This window comes from Madurella fahalii (genome assembly GCF_045866475.1).
Source record: "Madurella fahalii IFM 68171 DNA, scaffold_1, whole genome shotgun sequence".
NCBI classification, from domain to species: domain Eukaryota; kingdom Fungi; phylum Ascomycota; class Sordariomycetes; order Sordariales; genus Madurella; species Madurella fahalii.
In genome coordinates, this window is record NW_027263971.1 from 6,927,138 (window position 1) to 6,947,476 (window position 20,339).

The following is a 20,339-nucleotide window of genomic DNA, read 5'->3' on the forward strand; positions in this document are numbered from 1 at the left end:
GTTCGTCCAAGCTCTGACCAGCGATCCCGTCCCAGTCAGTCATCTTAAGCCATGTATGTTGCTTCCACCCGCTGCATTTCGCGGAAACGTCTGGTCATCCAAGGTTTGCTGACAGCAAGCGCCAACTCCGACATCAAGGCACGGATATCTGCACGGAATACAGGGTTGAACCGACAATCCATGGTCGCCCCAAGGCCTTCGTTCTGATCGACACACCCGGTTTTGTCGAGACCCAAGCGGAAAACCTCATCGTACTGGAAAAGATCGCCAAGACACTGACAGACCTCGCACCTCGCAAGGTCTTCGGCGCCATCTATTTCCACAACATTGCCGAAAACCGAATGAAGGGCACTGCGACCGAAGTCCTCGATATTTTCAAGGCTATGTGCGGTCGGGAGTTCTATCCCCACATCGTTTTCGTCACTACAATGTGGGATTCGATCAAGAGAAAGTACCACAACGAGCTCCAAATCCTGAACAATGAGCTTGAAAGTGGACCTATGAAACTGAAGGACGCTCCGGGAATCTTCAAGAGGCTTCGCGATGACGACGAATGTGCCAAAGAAGTCCTCCATCATTTTTTGTGTCTAGCCTTGGAAAGGCCCAGACCTCCGACATTACACCTGATGAGCGAGCTTCGTGGGGGTGCTCGGACTGCTGCGAACACAGCTGCGGGGCGCCGAATACTCAAAGATACGCGCGATCAACCTTCTTCTTCTTGTTGTACAATAATGTAAACACGTTAGTAGCTGATGCAGGAACAAAGGGTTGTGGCCGAGTCTCAGTCGTCTGAACCGCGCGCGGTTGGGGAGGTGGTCAATTGCTAGGAACTTGAATTCAGGTTGAGATGCAGCGTTGATGGGTGTTTTGGTGTGTGTCAAGGGCGTTTGCCTGCAGTGAAAGGAGGTGCGGGTATCCAGAAGGGCGCACAAACTTCAAATAACGATAGTAGTCTCCCTCTTTAGTTTTCACCTGCTTCGCCTTGACCAACCCAGCATTCTGCGCCGAAAGACCTCGAGGTGTGCCCTCAAATCCACACCCAAGATCGTTGGTCACCGCGTAAACCACACCAAGAAGCCTGAAAACACATATGTACCAATTGCTACGAGCGTGATTGTCGTAGCGAACTGGAACGAGCGAACTTGTCTAGGGTCTTCCCAGGTAAAGAGCTCTAGGGTGAAGAGTGTCTGTTTCTCAAGTTAATCCCTACTGCAAATGCGAATAAGAACTACAGGCTCGCTCACCGATATAAAGCTCAAGGGCAGGTAAATGATGCTGATGACGGTAAAAACGAAGATATAGTGGTTCAGTTGTGTTGACTTCTTGGCCTCGTTTACGGACGTTGCGTTGAACATCTTTGTCGTCAGCAGAGTAGTGCTGGATCCGGCGTTGGGAAAGGGGCAAGCTTACAACATCTTTGAGACTCTCCACTTGGCTCTGTTCCTCGCGATGCGGGTGAGCAGTGCTTTGCCTAGCCGCTGCTGATACGACTTGACACTGTCCCAGTTTTGCTTGAAAACAGCAATGGCTGCATCCTGGCTGTTGACGTCAAGCCCGGAAGGGAGAAAGGTGGCGAAGGAATCACCGTGTGTGTTTGGGGAGAAGTAGAGCCGCTGCATGTCATCCACCATCCAACGCAGATCATCCATACTCTCTTGAATCCAGTCGGCAGCGATGCGCAATATTTGCGAGACGGCCGGATAGAATTCTAACAGTCGAAGGACATTTCCATCTACCATGATTTCTCGTCTGCTTTCGGGATCAAGAATGGTGGCCAGCTGTATTATCATGGCATGATCAGCAAATGTGCATATCATCACACTCGTTGGTACTTACATCGGCGCTTAGAACTCTGTCGATTTGGTCGAGAAGGCGCGACCACTGATCTGCCCAGCCAGGAAGTAAGGACCGAATCCGGAAAGCAAAGGCAGCCACCCCTGTTGCGCGAATCGACGGACGCATATTGACGGCCTCCCAGGTATTCGTATCACACAGTTCGCCAAGATCTTCCTGTCTGGTAAACGCGTTCGTCATGGTGATCAGTGTGAATACAGGGAGGTCAAATTCCCAAGTGGTTTTGAGCCCGACTGAGTAGCGAATCTCATGGATGTCGAGATTCCTCCTTACATCGCTCGGAACGGTCAGGTTTCCCGAGGCCCTCCCAAAGCAACTCCGCCGTCGCCCAGACCGAGTCGTAAAGACTCGCATGTGGTATTGAAACAGATCGTCTTCCGTGCGGGTCTTGGCTAACGCCATGAAGCCCCCGCCCCATGTGCTATCCTCCGAGCTTCCCTTGTCGTCCGAGCTGCCCCACGAGCGTCGGTTCAAGCCCCATTTGCTTTCAAACTGGCTGAGGAAGTATGCGACCAGTCGCAAACGTGGCTGAGAAAGATTGCCGTCATTCGTGTTGGTAGGCACCATCTCCTCGGCACGAGAACACAGCTGGGAGAGGACAAGTTGAGAAATCCCATCACCAACTCCGTGTAGCCCGATATTCCTTGAACAAGACTCATCAGCCCCCTGTCAACATACTCGCCACCAGTAACTTACCACTCCTTACCAAAGCTCTGCCCAAACCAGGTCGGGCTCAAGACCTGGCCGCTAGGTGTCTTGAAAATATGTTCTTTGACCTCCCGACGTGGTGGTATGTAGCTTCTATTCCCTGGTTGGGTCGTGTCCTGCATCGTAGTGTCGTCGCTGTAATCAAGGCTGCATAGATAACCATCTTTGTCGTATCCAAACTCGCCATATCCAACGTGGCGATCATGCCGAAGCGTGTTGGATGCCCATAAGTCACCGCTGGACACTCCGGGCCCGAGACGGTCTTTGCTCTGAAGCTCTTTTGCTGTACCTGGCTGTCGGGTGCGGTAGTCGATGATCTTCGCTTCGTCGTAACGGCTCCCCTTGGGATCAATATCGTCGCTATTTCTTGAGCTCGCGAGGGAGTCGGCCTCCTTTGGGATCCCGATCAAGTTATGGCGAGCTATGGCCACAAGCAAGGCGCGAATTGCAGCCAGATCTGTTGCTACACTTGCATCGAGACCCTGACGGGACATGGTCTCCGGACTCTCAGACGCGCTTACAGGCGGGCTAGGCGGAAGGTCAGCCATATCATGATGGCGCCGGCTGTGCTGAGGGCCGCAGTGAGGGGACGTGTTCGGGGAGGATGATCATCACATCACGGTGGGCAGCCTCTTCAATTCTAAATGCCAACTGAAAGCAATTGCGTTATCGCAAGTTGGGCTCGTCGGCGACAGCGTTCGGGGCAGAGCCCAGCGCAGGGAAACCCAAGCTGCAGCCCAACTCCTCATTGGCCTGTCAAAAGCACATGAGGTACAGGAAGGGTAAGCGTCGATGCAGGCGCCCTGTTTTCTATGCACCTCGGGGAAACGTGTCTGGGCATTCGTCAGCAGGCGCCAATCGTTTGAAGTCTTTCGATGCCTGCCGCAACTTCATGCATCAGAAGGGCTTCGTGGCATCAACACTGCATCTGCCGGGCATCCAGGAGAAGAGAAAACGCAGGCAAAACACTTCGCCAAAGCGTCTCAGCGTTACTGGCCCCCGTCATAGGCAGAACCGGGCACCTGGACGTTGGTGAGGTTGTGCAAAGCTGAGTTGCCGTAGAAGATAGATGTAGCACCGTCTCTTCAAGGTGTGCAGTGATCAATTTGGAGGGTAGGGCGGCAGCTAGCGGATGTTGCTCGGTTGCGGCGAGCCTAGGAGAGGTTCGAATCAAGTATCGTGACTGTGGATTGTTTGGATGACAGAGCCCGCCTGTGTCTCGTGGTCGTCGAGATCTCGACGCTCGCGCAGCTGGAGCCGTAGCGGGTGATGTATACACTAACGGACATACCATTCGGTTCCCCGCAGCGGCAAACCGATTTGTCCAGCCGAGTCCCACGAGCCCCATGTTAGGCTGCCGGCTTCGACATGCTAGCGTGCAGGGAAAAGCCATGCCCTGTAGGTACTCGTTCTCTCGAGACGTGTCGTGAGAACGCCACACGGGTCGGAGGTGGGTCTTCTGCTTGTTTTATTGACCAGAGGCGGGAAACCCGACGACCTCCCTACCCAAAGTCAGGGCGATCCAGTCAAGTGTGCCCACACACGCACATTGCTCACAGCCGTAAGTTCCTTCTGGGTGATGTGGAATTCATCTCTGTGGGGTGTCCCGAGTATTGGGTGCCGTGGAGAAGAATCCTGAGGGCTCGCGCAAGCCAAGCGGGCAGTTCACTTGCAGCCAACTGACCACTCCATCTCATCGGCTTTACGTGCATTTTGCTCTTCGCTTCACACGACTTTCAAAGTCTACATGCTACCCGAGACCGCCGACCTAGCCTGCCGAAGCCGACTTCCGTGACCCGTCTGGCACCGAGATCGACACCAATGACAATGCACCGAAGACCCATCCTTTGCGCCCGGGGCTCATGCCGGCAACACACTTCCGTCGCTCGTTGGTGAACGGCAGGCACCAAGTTGCCTGTCGAATCGGCGGCGATGCGTTGGCCTTGCAGCTGCCCGCCGCGTCGTCCTGCGCGATGTAGCTGGCTTGGTTATCGGGTCTTCCTGATGCAGCCAGCGCATCGGGGGTGCCCTGGAATCTCCCTAAGTCCTGTGGGTAAGAAGACAGCAGGCGGTTTGCTCTCGTGGTCGCCTGTAACGCTCTGTGGCAAAAATTTGCTGGATGCACCTTCGCTGACCAACCGGAACCTCGCGGCCAGCATACTGCCCGTGGCATACTCAGCCGCCCGACCGACAGAGCTCAGTATCTGCGCGCTTAGCGGTGGGGAAGAGGGTATAAAGCTTGATCTCCTTGGAGGCTGCCGGAGCTGGAATGTAAACTGCCCCTAGCCTTTCTCAATGTTCATCCAAGAATGTTAGCCTCTGAGCCACCAGAGTACATTATTGATGCCTTCGAAATATTTATCCGTTCATTATATGACCTTGGCCAAGAGAGACAGAAGGCTCTGAATACTTTTTTGTAAGTTACCTCCTGGCGTAACAGTTCGCCTCCTTACATACGATAATAGGGCCGAAGAGTCGACGCACAAATACTCGGATATACATCCAACCGAGAAACGGATCTTGTTGTCTCTCTGTGTTGTTGCGCGATCCTTAAACAAATCTCACGGGGAACGATATATGCCGGCCAACATCCTTCTCCATAAATTCGACACGTGGCTCATCCAGTGCATGCACGGTGAAACGGACCCGGCATCGGTGATTTTGAGATCATCGGCCTGGTTCTCACTCAAACAACTTGTTGGAGACGAGCTAGAAGACAAGATGAGCCTGCACCCTCGTGTATCTGCATAAGGTCGCCTTCAGCACTTCGTCGAGCTCGTGGAGTCTAGGACAGACGTCTGCGGTCAGTATGGTACATGCTAGTATATAGTCCCGTGCTATTCGCTGTGTCGCCAATGAGGCGGACTTCAGTTTCATTTATCCTGTCTTCGAGAGCGATCCTCCGTGCTGTAAGGACGCGGAGCCCTGTCTGAAACAGACGGAGGGCGGCGTCCGATGAAGGCGAGGGAGGAAGAAGTTAGTCTGCAAATTCAAGCTGCTCTCCGTCACAATCAGGCGGTACTTCAAATGGAAAGGAGACTGAAGTCGGTTGCTGGTTGTGGCTGGACAGGAATTACTAGTGGCTTAGGGTTGTCGCAAAGGGGAACTACCAAGATATATGGAAACACTTTCATGATATTCTTCATGACTTCAGAATAGATAAATGTGATAGCCGCTGCGGGATACCGAAGCTGGAGAAACATTGCTGTTAGAGGCTTCCCAAACTGTAGCTATTGATGTACTCCAGCTTATCTTCGTGGGAAGGATAACCGCATTGCTCCTCCAGTTTGTCTAGCACAGGAAGCAATGAGCGTACCAAAGGCCAGGAGGCTTACACAAAGAGTACTAAGACTGAATGAGGATCGAGCTGGGGAAACAACTGATGTCTCTGAAACGGTGAAACCTGTCATGTCTCACCATGGAGGACCCCTTGGGCAGTTCTCTCCTGGGCTGCCATCTCCTACGCGGTTGCGCTTTGGGCTCGGGGAGGTTGGCAAAGGCGCTGGTTCCACCAAGGTCCCAAAAGCCTATGTGATCCGGGTCGTTGTGCATTGGAAACCCGGCGATATCCGGCCCCAGGACCTTGGAAAGCCGCTCCTTCGGGCCGGGTATGGCGGCCGGGAACACAACTGGTCGACACCAACTATGAATATAGACCCTCCTTCGCTTTGATTCAGCCGCTTCCAAACTCCTTCTCCCTCTGGCTGAGCCGTGTCCAATCCCGTTCACCCCGCCGGTCCATCCGCAACTTCTCGACGCCCCTTGAAAATCCGTGGAAGGGAATAACTACGCCAGGTCGTACTCATTACTGAAGCAGGTCTCCAAGATGAACAGCTCCTGGTTGATAGAAGATCGCTACTAGCCAAGCAACCGGCTGGGGGCTTTCAGCATCCGAGTGCTAGATGTCCTTAGCAGGCTTCGGCCGTCCGGCGTGCGGTTGGTTAGCGTCTCGACGCGTAGGTGTCAACAACCCTCCCATCCTTGAGTACAATGCACTGTATCAACCCCTGTCTAGACTGGTACACCTCGCATTACGAAATGAGACGCGGATAGAAGTGGAATGCGACAAAATTGCTCAAAGCCTGCCAAAAGCCAGTCGTCTCTTCAGCGCCCTACGGGCGACCGTGGGTCTGTCGCACAACTTAACCTCTGTATACAGAAACGTATAGCGGATCAAGCCCCTGCCGCTGACGGAACTCTTGTGTCGGCGTAACGGAGAATCGGTTGGTACACGTGTAGAGTGCTTAGCCCAGGATTCGTTACTTTCAGGGCATCACGGAGTAAGCAATGTGGTTGTCGATACTGGTTTGCCAGTCTGGCTCCCGCCGTGTCTTTTTGCCCTGGTGAGGATCTCGGCCTCGGTACGTACTAACGCGCGCCGGACCGTGGAGCGCGGGTTGTGCATGTACCTATACATCTGTGGTACTGAGCGGTCTAGCGCAACAAGGCCTTGTTTTGCCTGCAAGTCAAGCTACCAAGACATGCCGCAGGGTGCGTTACTCCAGCTCTCTTCTTCTCCAACGTCTTTCCCCCAAAAAGGCAAGACTTGAGATAATGACCCGTCTTCTTTCATCAACGTTTTTGAAGCCAGCACTCTCCATATGCTCCCTGTATTTCCCATCTGCCAGCATCCTGCGGATACCTTCGACCTCGAATGCAGGTGGCCATCGCTCGCCGTCACGCTTCTGGAGCTCATATTCGACTATCACCACATACCCGCCGGGCTTAAGACATCTGAAACTGTTTCGGCAGATATGAGGCACTTCTCCTCATCCCCTCGCATCCCGAACATGGATCAAGTCGAACGGGTCGTCAAGCCAGGTCCATTCCTTAGTCAGATCGTCGATCTCGACGCTGCAGTTATAAGGAACGTCTGCCGGCTGAATCTGTAGATCATCCGCAGCGACGACATCGACATTCAGATAAGAGGCGGCAACATCACTGTCGGGGCAATACGGTTAGCTACTAATGTTCTGGGCATAGCTCTTGTTTTGGTAACTCACAACACCCAACTCCCAGTTCCAGTGCCAGCATCTAGGACTCGCGCCTGGACGTTCAGACAGCAATTCAACCAAGATCTGCTAGGCAGTGGGATTGGGTCGGGAAGCAGCTTATCCCCGGCGAGGTGTAAGTGAGCGGCATGGCTGACATGTGCGTTAGCATTGAGTCTCTGGCGGAACAGCAACGGGGGTCCAAACTTACACTGCGGCCATGAGGCCTTCCTGATGTTCAGAAACTGCAGCTCCCAATGCGCGGCTTGCTGTGTATCGTGTGCCGTGGACTTTGGGCGTATACTGTCGGTTCTGGTCTACCGATGTGGCAATGCTTCCGCTCGAGACCCCTCTGTGAGCAGAGTCGGCCAGCTCAACGACATGTTCCAGTGACGCTCCCTCGTATCCAATGGTCGTACCACCAAGCGATTCGTTGTCCATTTTGTGTCGTGCAATGCCGGGTGATCAAGATCACAAAGAGATCGGTTTGGTTCGCGGCGGGTAAGTGGGAAACCTGCATGGGAGGAAGCATGTTCAAATCATCCAGCAGCCCCCTGTTCGCCAATTGCTACTCTAATGGGAGATCCAAGACTCGACTCTAATGTAGTCAATCCCCTTTGGGTCCGGTGGCGTCGTGTCAGTAAGACACCACCCAAACAGGCGGTACAAAGGGACATTCACGCACCTGCTCTGGACGTATGCAACTATGCCGTAGATTAGTATCGTTTTGATGCTCTTGCCCACTCGTGGAATGGTTGCTGGAGATAATCCGAAGGAGTCAGTGATGTATTTGAGGTCTCCGTAACCGGCGAGGGCGGAATAGTGACGTTGATTTTTGACCACATCGGCGTTGCAGCTGGAAGGATGGATTGTTGGGCATATATCTGGCACTTTCCTAAACAATACCCTGTTAAGCCCCCCATGCTTCCGCCCCCCCAAACGGGAACCTGTAGGATCCTAGCTCTCGCACCCAGCTCCCTGTTACCCAGCGGTTTGAGGTTGGCAGAGCCGCTTGTGCTTGGTCTCGCCATGATTAAGCAGAACCCATGTCAACAGCTTAGTCTGGGCCCAGTGCCCGGAGCGCACGCGCCCTATCAGGACCGTCAGCGCCCCATGATTTTCTCTGGAGTATTATTGGCTGCTCATGATACGCCCGTTTTTTCTTCGAAAATAAACAACGCTCGCTGGCCGGCGTTGATCACCCGAGCATTGTATGTACAGGTACCAGTACATGCAGCGTGACTCGTAGGTTAAGGCTAATGCCGGGAAAGCGCCCGGGGACAATGTGGCGTTCCCGCGACGTGCCATGAGAAGACAACAGTGGGTCCTACTTGCGTTGGTTCCCGAGACACCGAAAGTAGTGTGGCATCCTCTGGACGTGTGGTGAACAAAACCCGCTCAGAGAAGTCGTTGGGTGGCGGGATCCAGACATGCCGTGAGAAGCGCTCCCCCAGCCGCGACTACACTAGGTTTGGAGGCAGTCCGTGACCTCAATGCGGAGTCACGCAAAGCTCCCTCAGTCCACTTGGTCTGACAACCGTCATCATGGGCGTGGCATCAAGTCAAATCTTGGTGAATCGCTTGAGCCTTGGCTGTGCCGAATCCGAGAAAGACAGAATTTCCGCCGCCGCTCTCAAGGAAGCTGATGTTAGTTCATCCCTATGGAACGCGTTTCCGTCCTGCCCGCTGATCTCGGCCAGTTCCTTGACGCTTTAGACCGCTTTCTATCCGAAGTAACTGGAGACGATGTCTGGGCCGAACTCCCCACCGAACTCATCTCCGTCGTCATACGCTACCTCGTCCGGAATACACCGGAGAGATGTGTTACAGCGAGCACCATCGCCGGATAGGCAGCGGACCCAGAGAGTTTCTTCGATCTTCCCGAAGGCGGCGACTTGCCACGACAACTCTACCGCCGCCTTAAGGATTTGTCAGGGACCCTGCTCGGCCCCGTCGACGATATAAAGAGAGGAATTTATCTGCTCCTGTTCGACCATCTAAGACAGGACTCAAGTCTCGCTTCGACAATCCAAAGGAAGATCCTCTCGCGTTATACCTTTCGGACCAGCCCGGCTCCGTCGGGCCCTTAGATAACGTCAAGAAGAACTGCGGCGACTGGTCTACGATTGGGAGGAGGAGGTACAGGGCGCTCGCGAAGTACTTGGGAGACAGCGGGGGTTTGCTCGTGCCGGCTGCGATCGGACGCACCACGTAAGTTCATCTCTCTCCAACGAGACTTCCCTCCTAATGGAAAATGCAGAATCAAAGACCGCATGCGGATAACTGGGGACGTCATGATCGCAGAAAGATTCGCAAAAGAAGTTTAGGAGTACACAAGCGCATGGCGATGCACCGAGGCCGCCGAGCGACTTCTCACGCATTACACCGACAAAACGGACGCCTGGCTCAACAAACTGGCATGGAAAGTATCCGGCGGTTGCCCTGAGTCGGCCTCGAAAGCGGCAAAGGCAAAAATCGAAGCCTGACGCGTATGTCCGCCCGATACGGGACGCAGCTCGGCTCTTGCTGCCGGGCCCGGCTGGTGTGCCAGGGGACAACGAACGCACGTACGCCAGACACTCCCAATTCGATGGCTGCATGGGCACCATCCAAGCCTTTCGGGATCTGCAAGGAGGCATATCCATATACCCCAGCTTCACTGCATTGTCGGATGGTGATTTCATTGGCCCTCCAGCGTTATCATGCCCGACCGGAGGGCAAGGACGCAAAGAACATATCGACCTTGGACGATCTCAGTACTGTCTTCAAAATACTATGCTAGATACCTTTCATGTCGCGTTTACCATACCGCCTCACCAGCCCGAGGACGATCCAGCCAAGATATGGGCCGACCCCGCTCGTTGCACTTTCTTCGGTACCGCCGGAATGAACGACCATATGGTTGCTCCTGTCATCCCATTACTGGACTTCGAGCAAGTTCCCTTTGATACATTATTCTATGCTGGGGAGTGGGAATGTGCCGCCTGGTACTTTGCTCCCAGTCCGTTTCCCGGAGCAGGCCTTAGCATCAAACACAGCAACCCTGGAGATACGGTGACATCTTCCATTAGGTACATATAAGCCCCGAGTTGCATGTCCTTTGTCACCACCTAACGTCTTCGGTTATCTTGGCCGGCACGAGTACCATCGGTCGAGTGAACACGCGGAGCCTGTACTCGCTTAGGACTTGGACAGGCGCGAGAACCAGATCATCGGTAAACTGGGCTTGGGTTATCCCGTGCTCGTTTGGGCGGGTTGTGGACGCCTACATTGGTTCTCCCGTTGAACAGTCGCTGGAAGTCATCGCATATCTTTGCGAGCGCAAGTTCGTTGTTGTTTGCGTTGGTCGGTTCCCGATTGACGAGCAAGCTTTCGATGGCGGGAACGGCTTTGGCCAGCGCATCAAGCTTCTGGTCGCTCAGTTGATGGAATTCCTAAGTGCTTGTATTGACCCATAGCTGGCCGAAGGGAGTCGAGTTGGGGACGAGGATCTGAAGGTTGAACCGGAGAGAACGAGGTTGGGCTAGGGGAGCCAGGTTGGTCCGTCAGGCCCCGCAATCGCCACAGGTGATCCCCAGCCCTGAATAGTAGTCATAGTGTTCCAGTGAACTGGTTCCAAAATCGGCCAGTGTGTTAACATGTCACATAGAATGCCAAACGGAATTTGTTCTGGCTAGGCCTTCTTTCCCACTCGTGACCCCTTTTTCCGGTTGCTGCCCAATCAGCTACACCACGGTACGAAACCCTTTGAGATCAATGTAGAGCCGGGAGACGGAAATGCTTCACGCCATCTTAGTCTCATCCGATTACCTATCTTCCGTCCCAGGTCTGGTCCCAGAAGGTAACAGCGGCATGGATTGGCAGAAAAGAGTGAAAATAAGCCCACAGGTGGTAAGGCCGGAATTAAAAAGAAGCGTAGAAAAGTATGAGGGTACTCCCGGAAATACGAAGCTAGCTTGACAGCTTTTGTGAAGAGGGCGTCTCTTCGTACTATGGGAAATGTCTTTCAATACTATGGCCCCACTTAAAAATGGCCCATGCGCGCGCACTCAGCCCACACTAGGCCCATTTCGGCAGAGCTCCATTGAATACTGCCACACTACTGCCCATACCGCCTTTTTTTCCATCCATCACCACCATCACGATAACTTCTTTGCTATCTTGCGTACAACAACGTCGACAAGAGCTCTAGGATCGCCTTCAATTGAGCGTTGAACTACGCGCTTAATTGACCTAGGTAAGTGCTTGCGTAGACTTTATTCCACTGCTAATCTGTGATAGATATGGCTGCGCGCGAGCCTCTCGTGATGAATTTCGATGCCGACGTCGAAATCGATGGCGATAGCGACAGCGAGAGCGAGCAGGAAGAGTTGCCTCAACCGTTGACGAACCCCCCGCACAACCACAAGCTTCTTACGTACGAATACGACACTCTTGCTAAGCTGACTGACGACCTCCACGAATGGGCAGCGCAGGCGCGCAGGAAGACAACAACAACGACAACAACAACGAGAGTATCGCCAGTCAAGCGGCGCCACAACGATCGCGAGGAGGGCGTGGTAGAGGGCGTGGTAGAGGGCGTGGAAGCAGGGGAGGCGCTTAGTCAGATGGATAGGCAGATGGACAGGCAGATGGACAACTGGGCCGTCAAACTGTGGGAAAACAGCGCCTATTTGGGCCTTGTAAGATATCAACGAATTGAGCACTTTGACAACGTCAATTGCAATTGCAGTGTTTGGTGGCGTTTTTGCTTGAACTTGTGTGCCTTATGTCCATTGTCGTGTCCATCTTGATGGATGCAGCCGAATTAGGCTTAGTGCGCACGCATGGGCCATTTTTAAGTGGGGCCATAGTATTGAAAGACATTTCCCATAGTACGAAGAGACGCCCTCTTTGTGAAATAGATCCACAGACAAAGGGATAGGAGTGCCCATCTCTAGCTGAGATTCGCCTGGCTGAAAGTGAAGATTGCAAAATCCTAGAAAAGAGCCAAGTTAAATAGCGCTAGGATATAAGCAAGCTATATCATTCAAACCTAGCGTATCCAGACCGCTCGACTCGTTAGCAGGAGGCAAAAGCTGGACTAGGATGTAGTACGTCTCTAACGTAGACATTTCCTGTTACGGGGATTCCGCCGTGGTCCCGTAACTGGTGACCTCAAGGGCGTCAGCCTTGACGCTGAGGTAGGCACTTCATGAACACTGGCATGATCTATGACAAAGTAAGATATTATGAGTTGATTGAGTTAACGTCCTCCTGGTGACAAGTCTATGGAGTCTTTATGGGGACATGGCTGAGAATATAAAATCATCGGTGCGTTTATTCTACGACGTCCCTGGAGATCTCCACTCATGGTCTCATCCAACCCCAACCACGCGTACAAACAAGGAACAAGCTTCTGATTCTACGTAACACCCGCTAGAGCAATGCAGCGTATAACGGTCCAGGCCGTATTTCATTCATAGCAGATCTACACGACTCATGCCCCGTCTTCTAGGAACAATGACAGCTCTCCTCCGCCCTATCTGTCCACCTGTTCTACCGCATAGATTGCTGCGTTCTTCCACACATCTTGATCGGTTGGATTGTCAGATGCGTGCGAATCTTCCCCACCCTCCGGAGCCCCATCAGCAGGACCCGGACCGCCGTGTCCGGGAGCGTCCGGGAGCGTCCGGAAGAGGATCCGCCGATGATTTAGTGTCTGGCGAAGGAAATATTTCAGGCCCTGACATCTTGCTGGCGGTAGGTGCCTCTTCAGGGGCTGGCGCTTCTTCGCAAGTCGCTACTCCTTCTTGAAGCTTCTTTCCGTGAGAGCCCACTACCCTGACATTAGCCCGCATTTCACATTTGGCTAAGTCCGGCTGACTTACTATAGCAATCTAAGCTTCGGTCGTCTGTGAGTTTTGGAGAACGATTAAGCGCTCGTTATGGAATGTGAAGCGAATGTTACATAGGGCAAGCAAGAACTTCCGTTGATCTCAGACCACGCATGAAGGTCGGTAAGTCGTCAAGCAACCACACCGCGTCTGCGGGAGACTCCAGCTGTCCATCAGTCTTGGTCCACGTCATTGTCGGTCATGCAAGTAGACTTGCATTTTTTTCACACCTCACGAGGTTCGTTAAATCTCGCCCGACTGAAAATAGAAGTCTGGACCTTCACAACCTCTCCTGGATAGAGCCGAGGTCAACCAGTCTGCGGCCCTTGTTCCGGCTCATTCGTCAGAACATTGCGCGGGTGGCGTCTCCAGCAAGGCTTGGAGATTTCCCTGCTTTCTAGGGGGCTGCGTTTGCCCTCTTGCGGACACTTGGATTAGTCGACATGATGCAGTTATCTTGGAAAATAAATACAGGCCCAAACTTTAGTTTCCAGAAATTAACTATGTAAAGCTGCAGAAAAATCACCTTTCTAGATTATAAGATGTGTCTAGGAGACAAGGATCGGAATTTTAGTTTCCAGAAATTAACTGCGGCGAGGAATTAATATTCCCAGAGAAGTCATTCCCGGGTTACCTTTCCGAGTCGTAAAATCAGGACAGGTAATGGATTTTTAATTTTCAGGAATTGCCCGATGCAACCATACTGTGGAGTTGCAGAAGTTGATGGAAGGGGACTTCACCTTGGTTTCCAGAAATTCAATTCTCCGGCATCAGCCCTACTGATGTCTACTTTGTCGGCCTCTGGCGCTGTGAATTCCCGCGCAGTGTCACAAAATGCCAAAATGCCAAAATGCCGCGATAGACGCCAGCTGAATTATCAGTGGTGAGGGGAAGACCCTCCCCTCAACCTCCCCCACCTTAAAATATAAATAAATAAAAAAAAAAAAAAAATTGGGGTGTGGGGAAGGGGCCTCGAACCGGCTCCCCTCAACTTAATGACCACCTTACAAAAGGCTCCGGGGGTCATGGCTGCCGTTCATAATACCCAGGCTCCGGCAACAAGCAAAACATGTTCCAAAAGTCGCGTCCTTTCGTGAATATGCTTTCAATGTGGTGTGTGTCCAGCTGCCTCAGTCTGTAATTACACGGAGAGTTTGTTCGCTTCTGTCGCAAATTGTTAATGCCCGATTGCCTGATGAGTCGAATGGAGTCGCACCTGCTCTTTTTGAGCCCACAACCCCTACGGCCCCCTACAACCCCGCCAACCCCGCCAACCCCGCCTTCACCCAAACACCAATTTCTCAAATATTCGTGTCCGCTATCCCGACAAAAACATTGTATCTCGTTTGAATTGCATTTCGACAACAGGAATCGCCGTAACTTCTTCATCTCTTGAAGGGGTCACAAAAATTCAGTGGCCGACCAGCAGCATCCGCTCCGTCCCTGTTTGGGACACGAGTTGCTCACTGACCCCTCACTAAGGTTTTGGTTTGCCTGACTGCCATGCAACCACACCGTGGAACGTACCATAAAGTCGTCCAAATTCGCTGCTCATTTGCCACTTTTGCCGAAGCTTATCCATGATTTCTAAGAGGCCGGCCGGCCATTGCGTCTCTTCCGTCGTGTTCTTGAGATGCGAGATAATACCATCGAAAACGGCGGGTTTGCTTCCAGCCCAGCTTTTGATTGGGTAGCTTGTCAAGAGCATAACCACAGCGTCAGGGTGGCTCTCACACAAGGCACGAACTGTACGGGCCCGAGAGACCTTGGTGGCGTTGGCTTGTTTTGCACCCTGGGTAAGGTGCTCGGTGGATCTTGCTCGACCAAACGCCAATCTAAAGTTCGCCATGGCCGTCCGCGAAGACTCCAGCTTGTCGGCCTCCACCATCTTGCTTTTTTGGAGTTCGCGGTGGCGTGCATGTCCCGAAGCTTCGCCTCGGCGGCCTGTTGAGAATCTGCCGCAGCTAGCTCGACCGCTTGGCGAATCTTGGTCATCGCGTTGGTCAATCTCGCGGTCAGGTCGATGATCTGCTTAGCCTGATCCGTTGCTCGCGGTGCCGACGTAGGGAGGATAATGGACATGGCTTCGAATTTTGCAACTTGCGTCTCCAGCACCGAGATCGCTTGCCGTCCCAATATATTCTTGGCAGCCTTGGCCGTCTCGGACGCCATTCCTATATCAATCTGGAGAAAACGTGGAATGATGGGGCGTTACTGAGATAAAATGTGGGTTGCGGTTGAGGCAACTGAGGAGGAAATGCCACGATTGCCAAAGACATTTGTGGAGATTCGTTGCGCCCAACCACCATAGGCACATTCCAGAGTAATCCTTATATAAGAGACATCCATGCTTTAAACTAGGGAAACGCTGGTTTTGCGCGTTGCACTAATTCCTAAAGACATGTGATGAACCTCAAGCCGAACTCCTCTGAGAGGATGGGTAAGATTCGGTGTAGCCAAAGGGGTACTAACAATGCACAAGCAGTGTTTCTCTCAAAGGGTGTCTTGAATTGCTTACTGAGGAACTTCTGAAATTCGACCTAACAAGTGACTTATGTGCTGGACTTATTCCTTTATTGCTCTGTGATCCCCCTAGATCACCTGCCCCTGGGTTTCGCTGCTCTGTGCTGCCTGATAGAGCATCTCCTGATTGATCCAACCTTTGTCTCAAGCGATTGGCTCAGTTGTCCCTGTTTGCCCCGCATGCATTTCTGGCGCCGGCGCGCTTACTAGTAGATCAACCAAAATTCAGCTGCTTGGACTACGCCTCGCGTTCCTGCGACATGTTGCGAGGAACAACCCTGGCCATAGCAGTTTATTCACAGTGCTTTTCGCAAATTTAGAGCGCATGTGCTCGATATCCCCTGAGACGCTGACAGTGAAGGAGTCCCTTGTTTGAGCCGCCCGGAGGCGAGCCCGTCTGCAGCCGACCTCTTGGAGTGTTCCAGCTCTCACTACCACGCAGGTCGCTCATTCGGGGTGGGACTCGCATCCCTGCCGAACTTATACTTAGCGTCGGACCAGGCTTCGAGACAACCAATTGGCTGTATGCCAGAGAGGGACTCTGAGTGCCGAGAACTGGCATCAAACCTCTCCACCGCCGAGGGGACGCTAGTGGGCCTGGACCTGCAACACATCCAAACTTGGACAAATGTGAGGCCACATGACTCCTCCCTGGCTGCCAACAGGAATAGAGTTAGACGGACAGCCCCGAAAGCTGGCATCTAGATTGACGTTTAGTATATAGATCAGGCCATGGGTATGCTCGAGGTGATTGCACCGCTCTACCAGGCCGTGAACGATAAACCACTGCCGCCCCAGCACGCTTGTACTTGCAAGCAAGAGAGAGGTCCGTTACACGTACCATCGATAGGATGGGCATTCCGGAAGTACCGTATAAGGTTGGCTCTTGGTGGCCATATTCTTCAGTGGTCAGACATCAGGCGATGGATACAAGTCGTGCTCGCTCAGACAGCCATTACCGACGAAGATATGAAACGGAGCGCGCCGAAATATGTCTGTGCTGTGGCGAAGCTGTAGTTGCGCGATTCTTCGCGTCTGTGAAGGTAAGGCATGTCGCGGACATTTTGAGACAAAGGCTAATTAGCTTAGGAATCCGAAGAAAGACCTAAGGCGCCGCCTGCCTGGTTGGGAAAAGTGATGCCTTCGTCTTATTATCGCTCGTGTATATATTATCTTGTTAAGATGGAAACGCAGGGTCATGGATATGCCATCTTCTATCAACTTTGGTTCTATGTTGGCGCCAGGTTGGCTCTGCTGGTAGCGTCAAGGGATGCTCTCCCACCAGTTCGACTTTCTGTAGCCTTGTTTCTCCTACCAAAAAACTTTTTTGCATCCTTCCATTGCCTTTGGGTACAAGAATTAAAACCGCGTAACCCTCTCGCTAGCCTCCCGTCTCTGGACAAGTTTGCGACACTATTAGCATCTGAGCAGGAGTTTCTTGCAGTAGGTCTACTAGTAGGTTTACCAGCATCTGAGTGAGTTTTTTGCGTTTGGGAAATGGAATTGGGGATGCAGTGTCTACTAGTAGGTCCCACCAGCATCTGAGTCATAGGAATGGAAATCGAGATTGGGGAGAAGCTGTCAGGCCTACTAGCATCTGAGCTATAAGGAGTTTCTCGCATTTGAGAAATGGGATTGGGAGTATTTTAACAACAGAAAATGAGGTTCAGGTAAGGGGTATGAATCAATTCCGGCTGGCCTATCAGCGTAGCTAATCTTGTTTACATATGGGAGCAGGTACCTCCTTCAGAAGCCGACTGCCGCGGCTTCTAGCTTTATACCATCAGTCCCCGTATTTACAGTTGGTGGTGGTGGGTAGAGAGCATTTCCTTTTATCGTTAGCAACAGTGCCGTCATAAGGGGAAAGGATGTTTACAAGGTCACTTGGTAATATTGGGCAACACTTCCTTGCTAGACCGAAAGACGAAATCTTTTCGTGTCCGAGGTATCGATATGGAGAAATAAATCCGGGCACTATAGTCCTGATGTAGCTTACATCCTGATGTAGCTTACATCCAGTTTTAGAGTTCGCCATCTCTCTCTTCCGGAGATTTTCCCCACTTCTGTCCTTTTTCCTTATTGGCTTGTGTGCTGAGCTGCTTGTCGTACCTAGCGGTTTGGAATTAAGTTTTTGGTGAGTTTTGCCCGTTGTTTGCATTCTCGAGAGGCAATTTCATACTATCCCTTATTGTCTAGAACAGGGTAGTGTCAATTTAGATAATTTCTTGGACAACGGGATATGGCGTCTTTATGCTGACCATCTATCCATCGAAGGAGTTCCGGCTTCCAGATTTCGAGAAAGTCGCAGAACTTTCCGAGGATGATGCGGAACAGTATCTCGAGAGCCTGGTCCAGAACCTACCAAAAGAACGGATTCCTTACTACGTTGGCCCCCTTTCAGTGTCTACTGCAGTAGAGCTTCAAGACTGCTTTTCTTCTGGTGACGAAGTTACGTAGCTTGGCGTTGTCCCTGGAGTCTCTACACTCTATGCCCACATTGGCGACGAAGCCTCAGAGACTGCGTTCCATTGTGAGGATACAGACCTTCGCTCTTACAATCCGACGCTCATCGGGTGGAAGATTTGGATTCTGGTCAAAACTCACCATACAACGAACTTCAAGGCTCTGGTCCAGCAGCTAACCGGGATGTGGCGGCAGCTGTGACCAGTTTCTTCGTCATACTCCGATGGTTCTGACCGTTGTCCTGAACCAGATAGTGATTGAGTAAGAGAGAATAGGGAAGGCAATCAAATCCTTGGGCCCCCATCCTTTGCGCATTCGGTGCTAGCGGCGTATATACGGCGCATTCAGCGGCGAGCGGGTAGAACGACGTACATGTGGGGCCGGGGCGGCGTATTCGGCGGCGTGCGAGCGGCAGATGTGTGAAGCCGGCGTATGTGGGCCGGGCGGCACATTCAGCGGCGTGCAACTTAAACACATATCGGGGCCAGCGAGGCGACCTATGCTTTTGCTTTGCTAACAAACGACGCGGACATCGTGATAGAAGAGCTGCGCGTCATCTGCAGGTCTTTACTTATGCTACCTATGTAGGTACCTCTGATCAGGCTGCTTCCAAGGAACCCTCGTGCCGATAGTAAGCCTGCATTGCTAGGTACATCCCAGCTAGATGCCTACTGCTTGAGGCCAGAAAAAAAGCCAGGTCATCCGCGGAGTAATAGAACACAGCGCTCTCAAGATCCAGCACCATTTATTTCCCATCTAGAAGCTGGAAGTTTGACAAGTTGGTGTCATCCTGCTGCACGCCAAATACGTGGAGTGCTCGGTAGCACGTGTGGAGCAGAGTTGACAGCTCCTCCAGATTCAACATTGCACCCTCAGGCGAGGAGAGTGAGATGCCTCCGAGATATTGGAGTATCATGGCTCTTGTTCCCTGAAACGTCAGGCAGCCGTAAAATCGTGGTATAACCACTCCTTGCAGAGGTGTGAGTCGGCTGTATGCGTCGATCTCAATGTCAAAGTACTCTTCCATGATCTCCACCTCTTCGCCGGGTTTCCGTGCCTTTAGGACGACGTAGTCTGGAAGGAACCATTCGGGTAAAGCAGTTTGGCCCAGGACTGAACAAAGGCGGGCAGGAATTTGATGCTAGATGCGATCAAGCTGGGTACTATCGACGGGCGAATATGGAGCCTAAGAACATGTGGATGATGATTGGAGATCTCTGAAGCGAGGGCAGAGATATAACGGGTCCTGAACCAAAAGTGCTTTCCCCTGTCCAGTTAACTTGTAATTCGGGTGCTTAGATCGTAAGAAGTGTGGCACTTACAACTGGCTTTGTCGGAGGCTCTTGCTGGGTCGACCCTAGACGCGCCGCTGAAAGCTGGTAATGCTTAGGTTCCCCGGGTTTGGGTAGACGGCTTTCATAATTGCCAGCCGGAGCGCCCGGCGGCTGGGGTTTGTGCACATCCATGGAAAGACACGCCAGCTGATTCTTTGTACGCGAGGTTGAGGCAAGTGTTCCAACCGCCAAGTGTTCCAACCGCCAGTGCACGCGTGCTCGATTCGCTTGAGCCACGTGACCTCTCAGGGTTGAGCGTTGGGTAGGTGCAGAGAAAGATTTTTGTAATTTTATGAACTCAAATTCCCAAACCTTTTTACCCGAAGACTTGTTGTGACCACTTACCATGCCTTCGGCATACGAGCTCATTCTCCAGCATTCTCTCAACGCCGTGTATAACCCGAAGTTTGTGTCCTATACGGACAAATCATGGGCTTGTCCGTACCCACCGATACAAAACCTCTTGGTTCACAGTATTGTCGCCTGAGATGGCACCGTCAATGCTAGGTTTGAGCCAGCGTTGCTGCCACTCTACGAGGACGAGGGGAAACGAGGCAGCGAGCCCGCCTATCCACCAAACGAGAGGTTTT

At 52.4% G+C, this 20,339-nt stretch overlaps 4 protein-coding genes across 4 annotated transcripts; all 4 read right to left on the reverse strand.

Annotated features, from left to right (window-relative positions):
* Positions 1–1,052: 1,052 nt before the first annotated feature.
* On the reverse strand, positions 1,053–3,110 carry MFIFM68171_02061 (uncharacterized protein; the record flags this gene model as incomplete). The annotated part of the gene is made up of 5 exons (XM_071057483.1): positions 1,053–1,187; positions 1,245–1,377; positions 1,432–1,778; positions 1,837–2,497; positions 2,551–3,110. The coding sequence occupies 5 exons, from the start codon at positions 3,108–3,110 to the stop codon at positions 1,053–1,055; spliced, it is 1,836 nt and encodes a 611-aa protein (XP_070913584.1).
* A 4,221-nt stretch (positions 3,111–7,331) lies between these two features.
* On the reverse strand, positions 7,332–7,994 carry MFIFM68171_02062 (uncharacterized protein; the record flags this gene model as incomplete). The annotated part of the gene is made up of 3 exons (XM_071057484.1): positions 7,332–7,503; positions 7,566–7,706; positions 7,765–7,994. 3 exons carry the CDS (start codon positions 7,992–7,994, stop codon positions 7,332–7,334), a joined length of 543 nt encoding a protein of 180 aa, XP_070913585.1.
* Positions 7,995–19,013: 11,019 nt separating this feature from the next.
* MFIFM68171_02063 (uncharacterized protein) lies at positions 19,014–19,442 on the reverse strand (the record flags this gene model as incomplete). Its single annotated transcript, XM_071057485.1, has 2 exons — positions 19,014–19,052; positions 19,224–19,442. The coding sequence occupies 2 exons, from the start codon at positions 19,440–19,442 to the stop codon at positions 19,014–19,016; spliced, it is 258 nt and encodes an 85-aa protein (XP_070913586.1).
* A 32-nt stretch (positions 19,443–19,474) lies between these two features.
* Positions 19,475–19,881, reverse strand: MFIFM68171_02064 (uncharacterized protein; the record flags this gene model as incomplete). Its single annotated transcript, XM_071057486.1, has 2 exons — positions 19,475–19,675; positions 19,738–19,881. 2 exons carry the CDS (start codon positions 19,879–19,881, stop codon positions 19,475–19,477), a joined length of 345 nt encoding a protein of 114 aa, XP_070913587.1.
* Between the last annotated feature and the right edge of the window lie 458 nt (positions 19,882–20,339).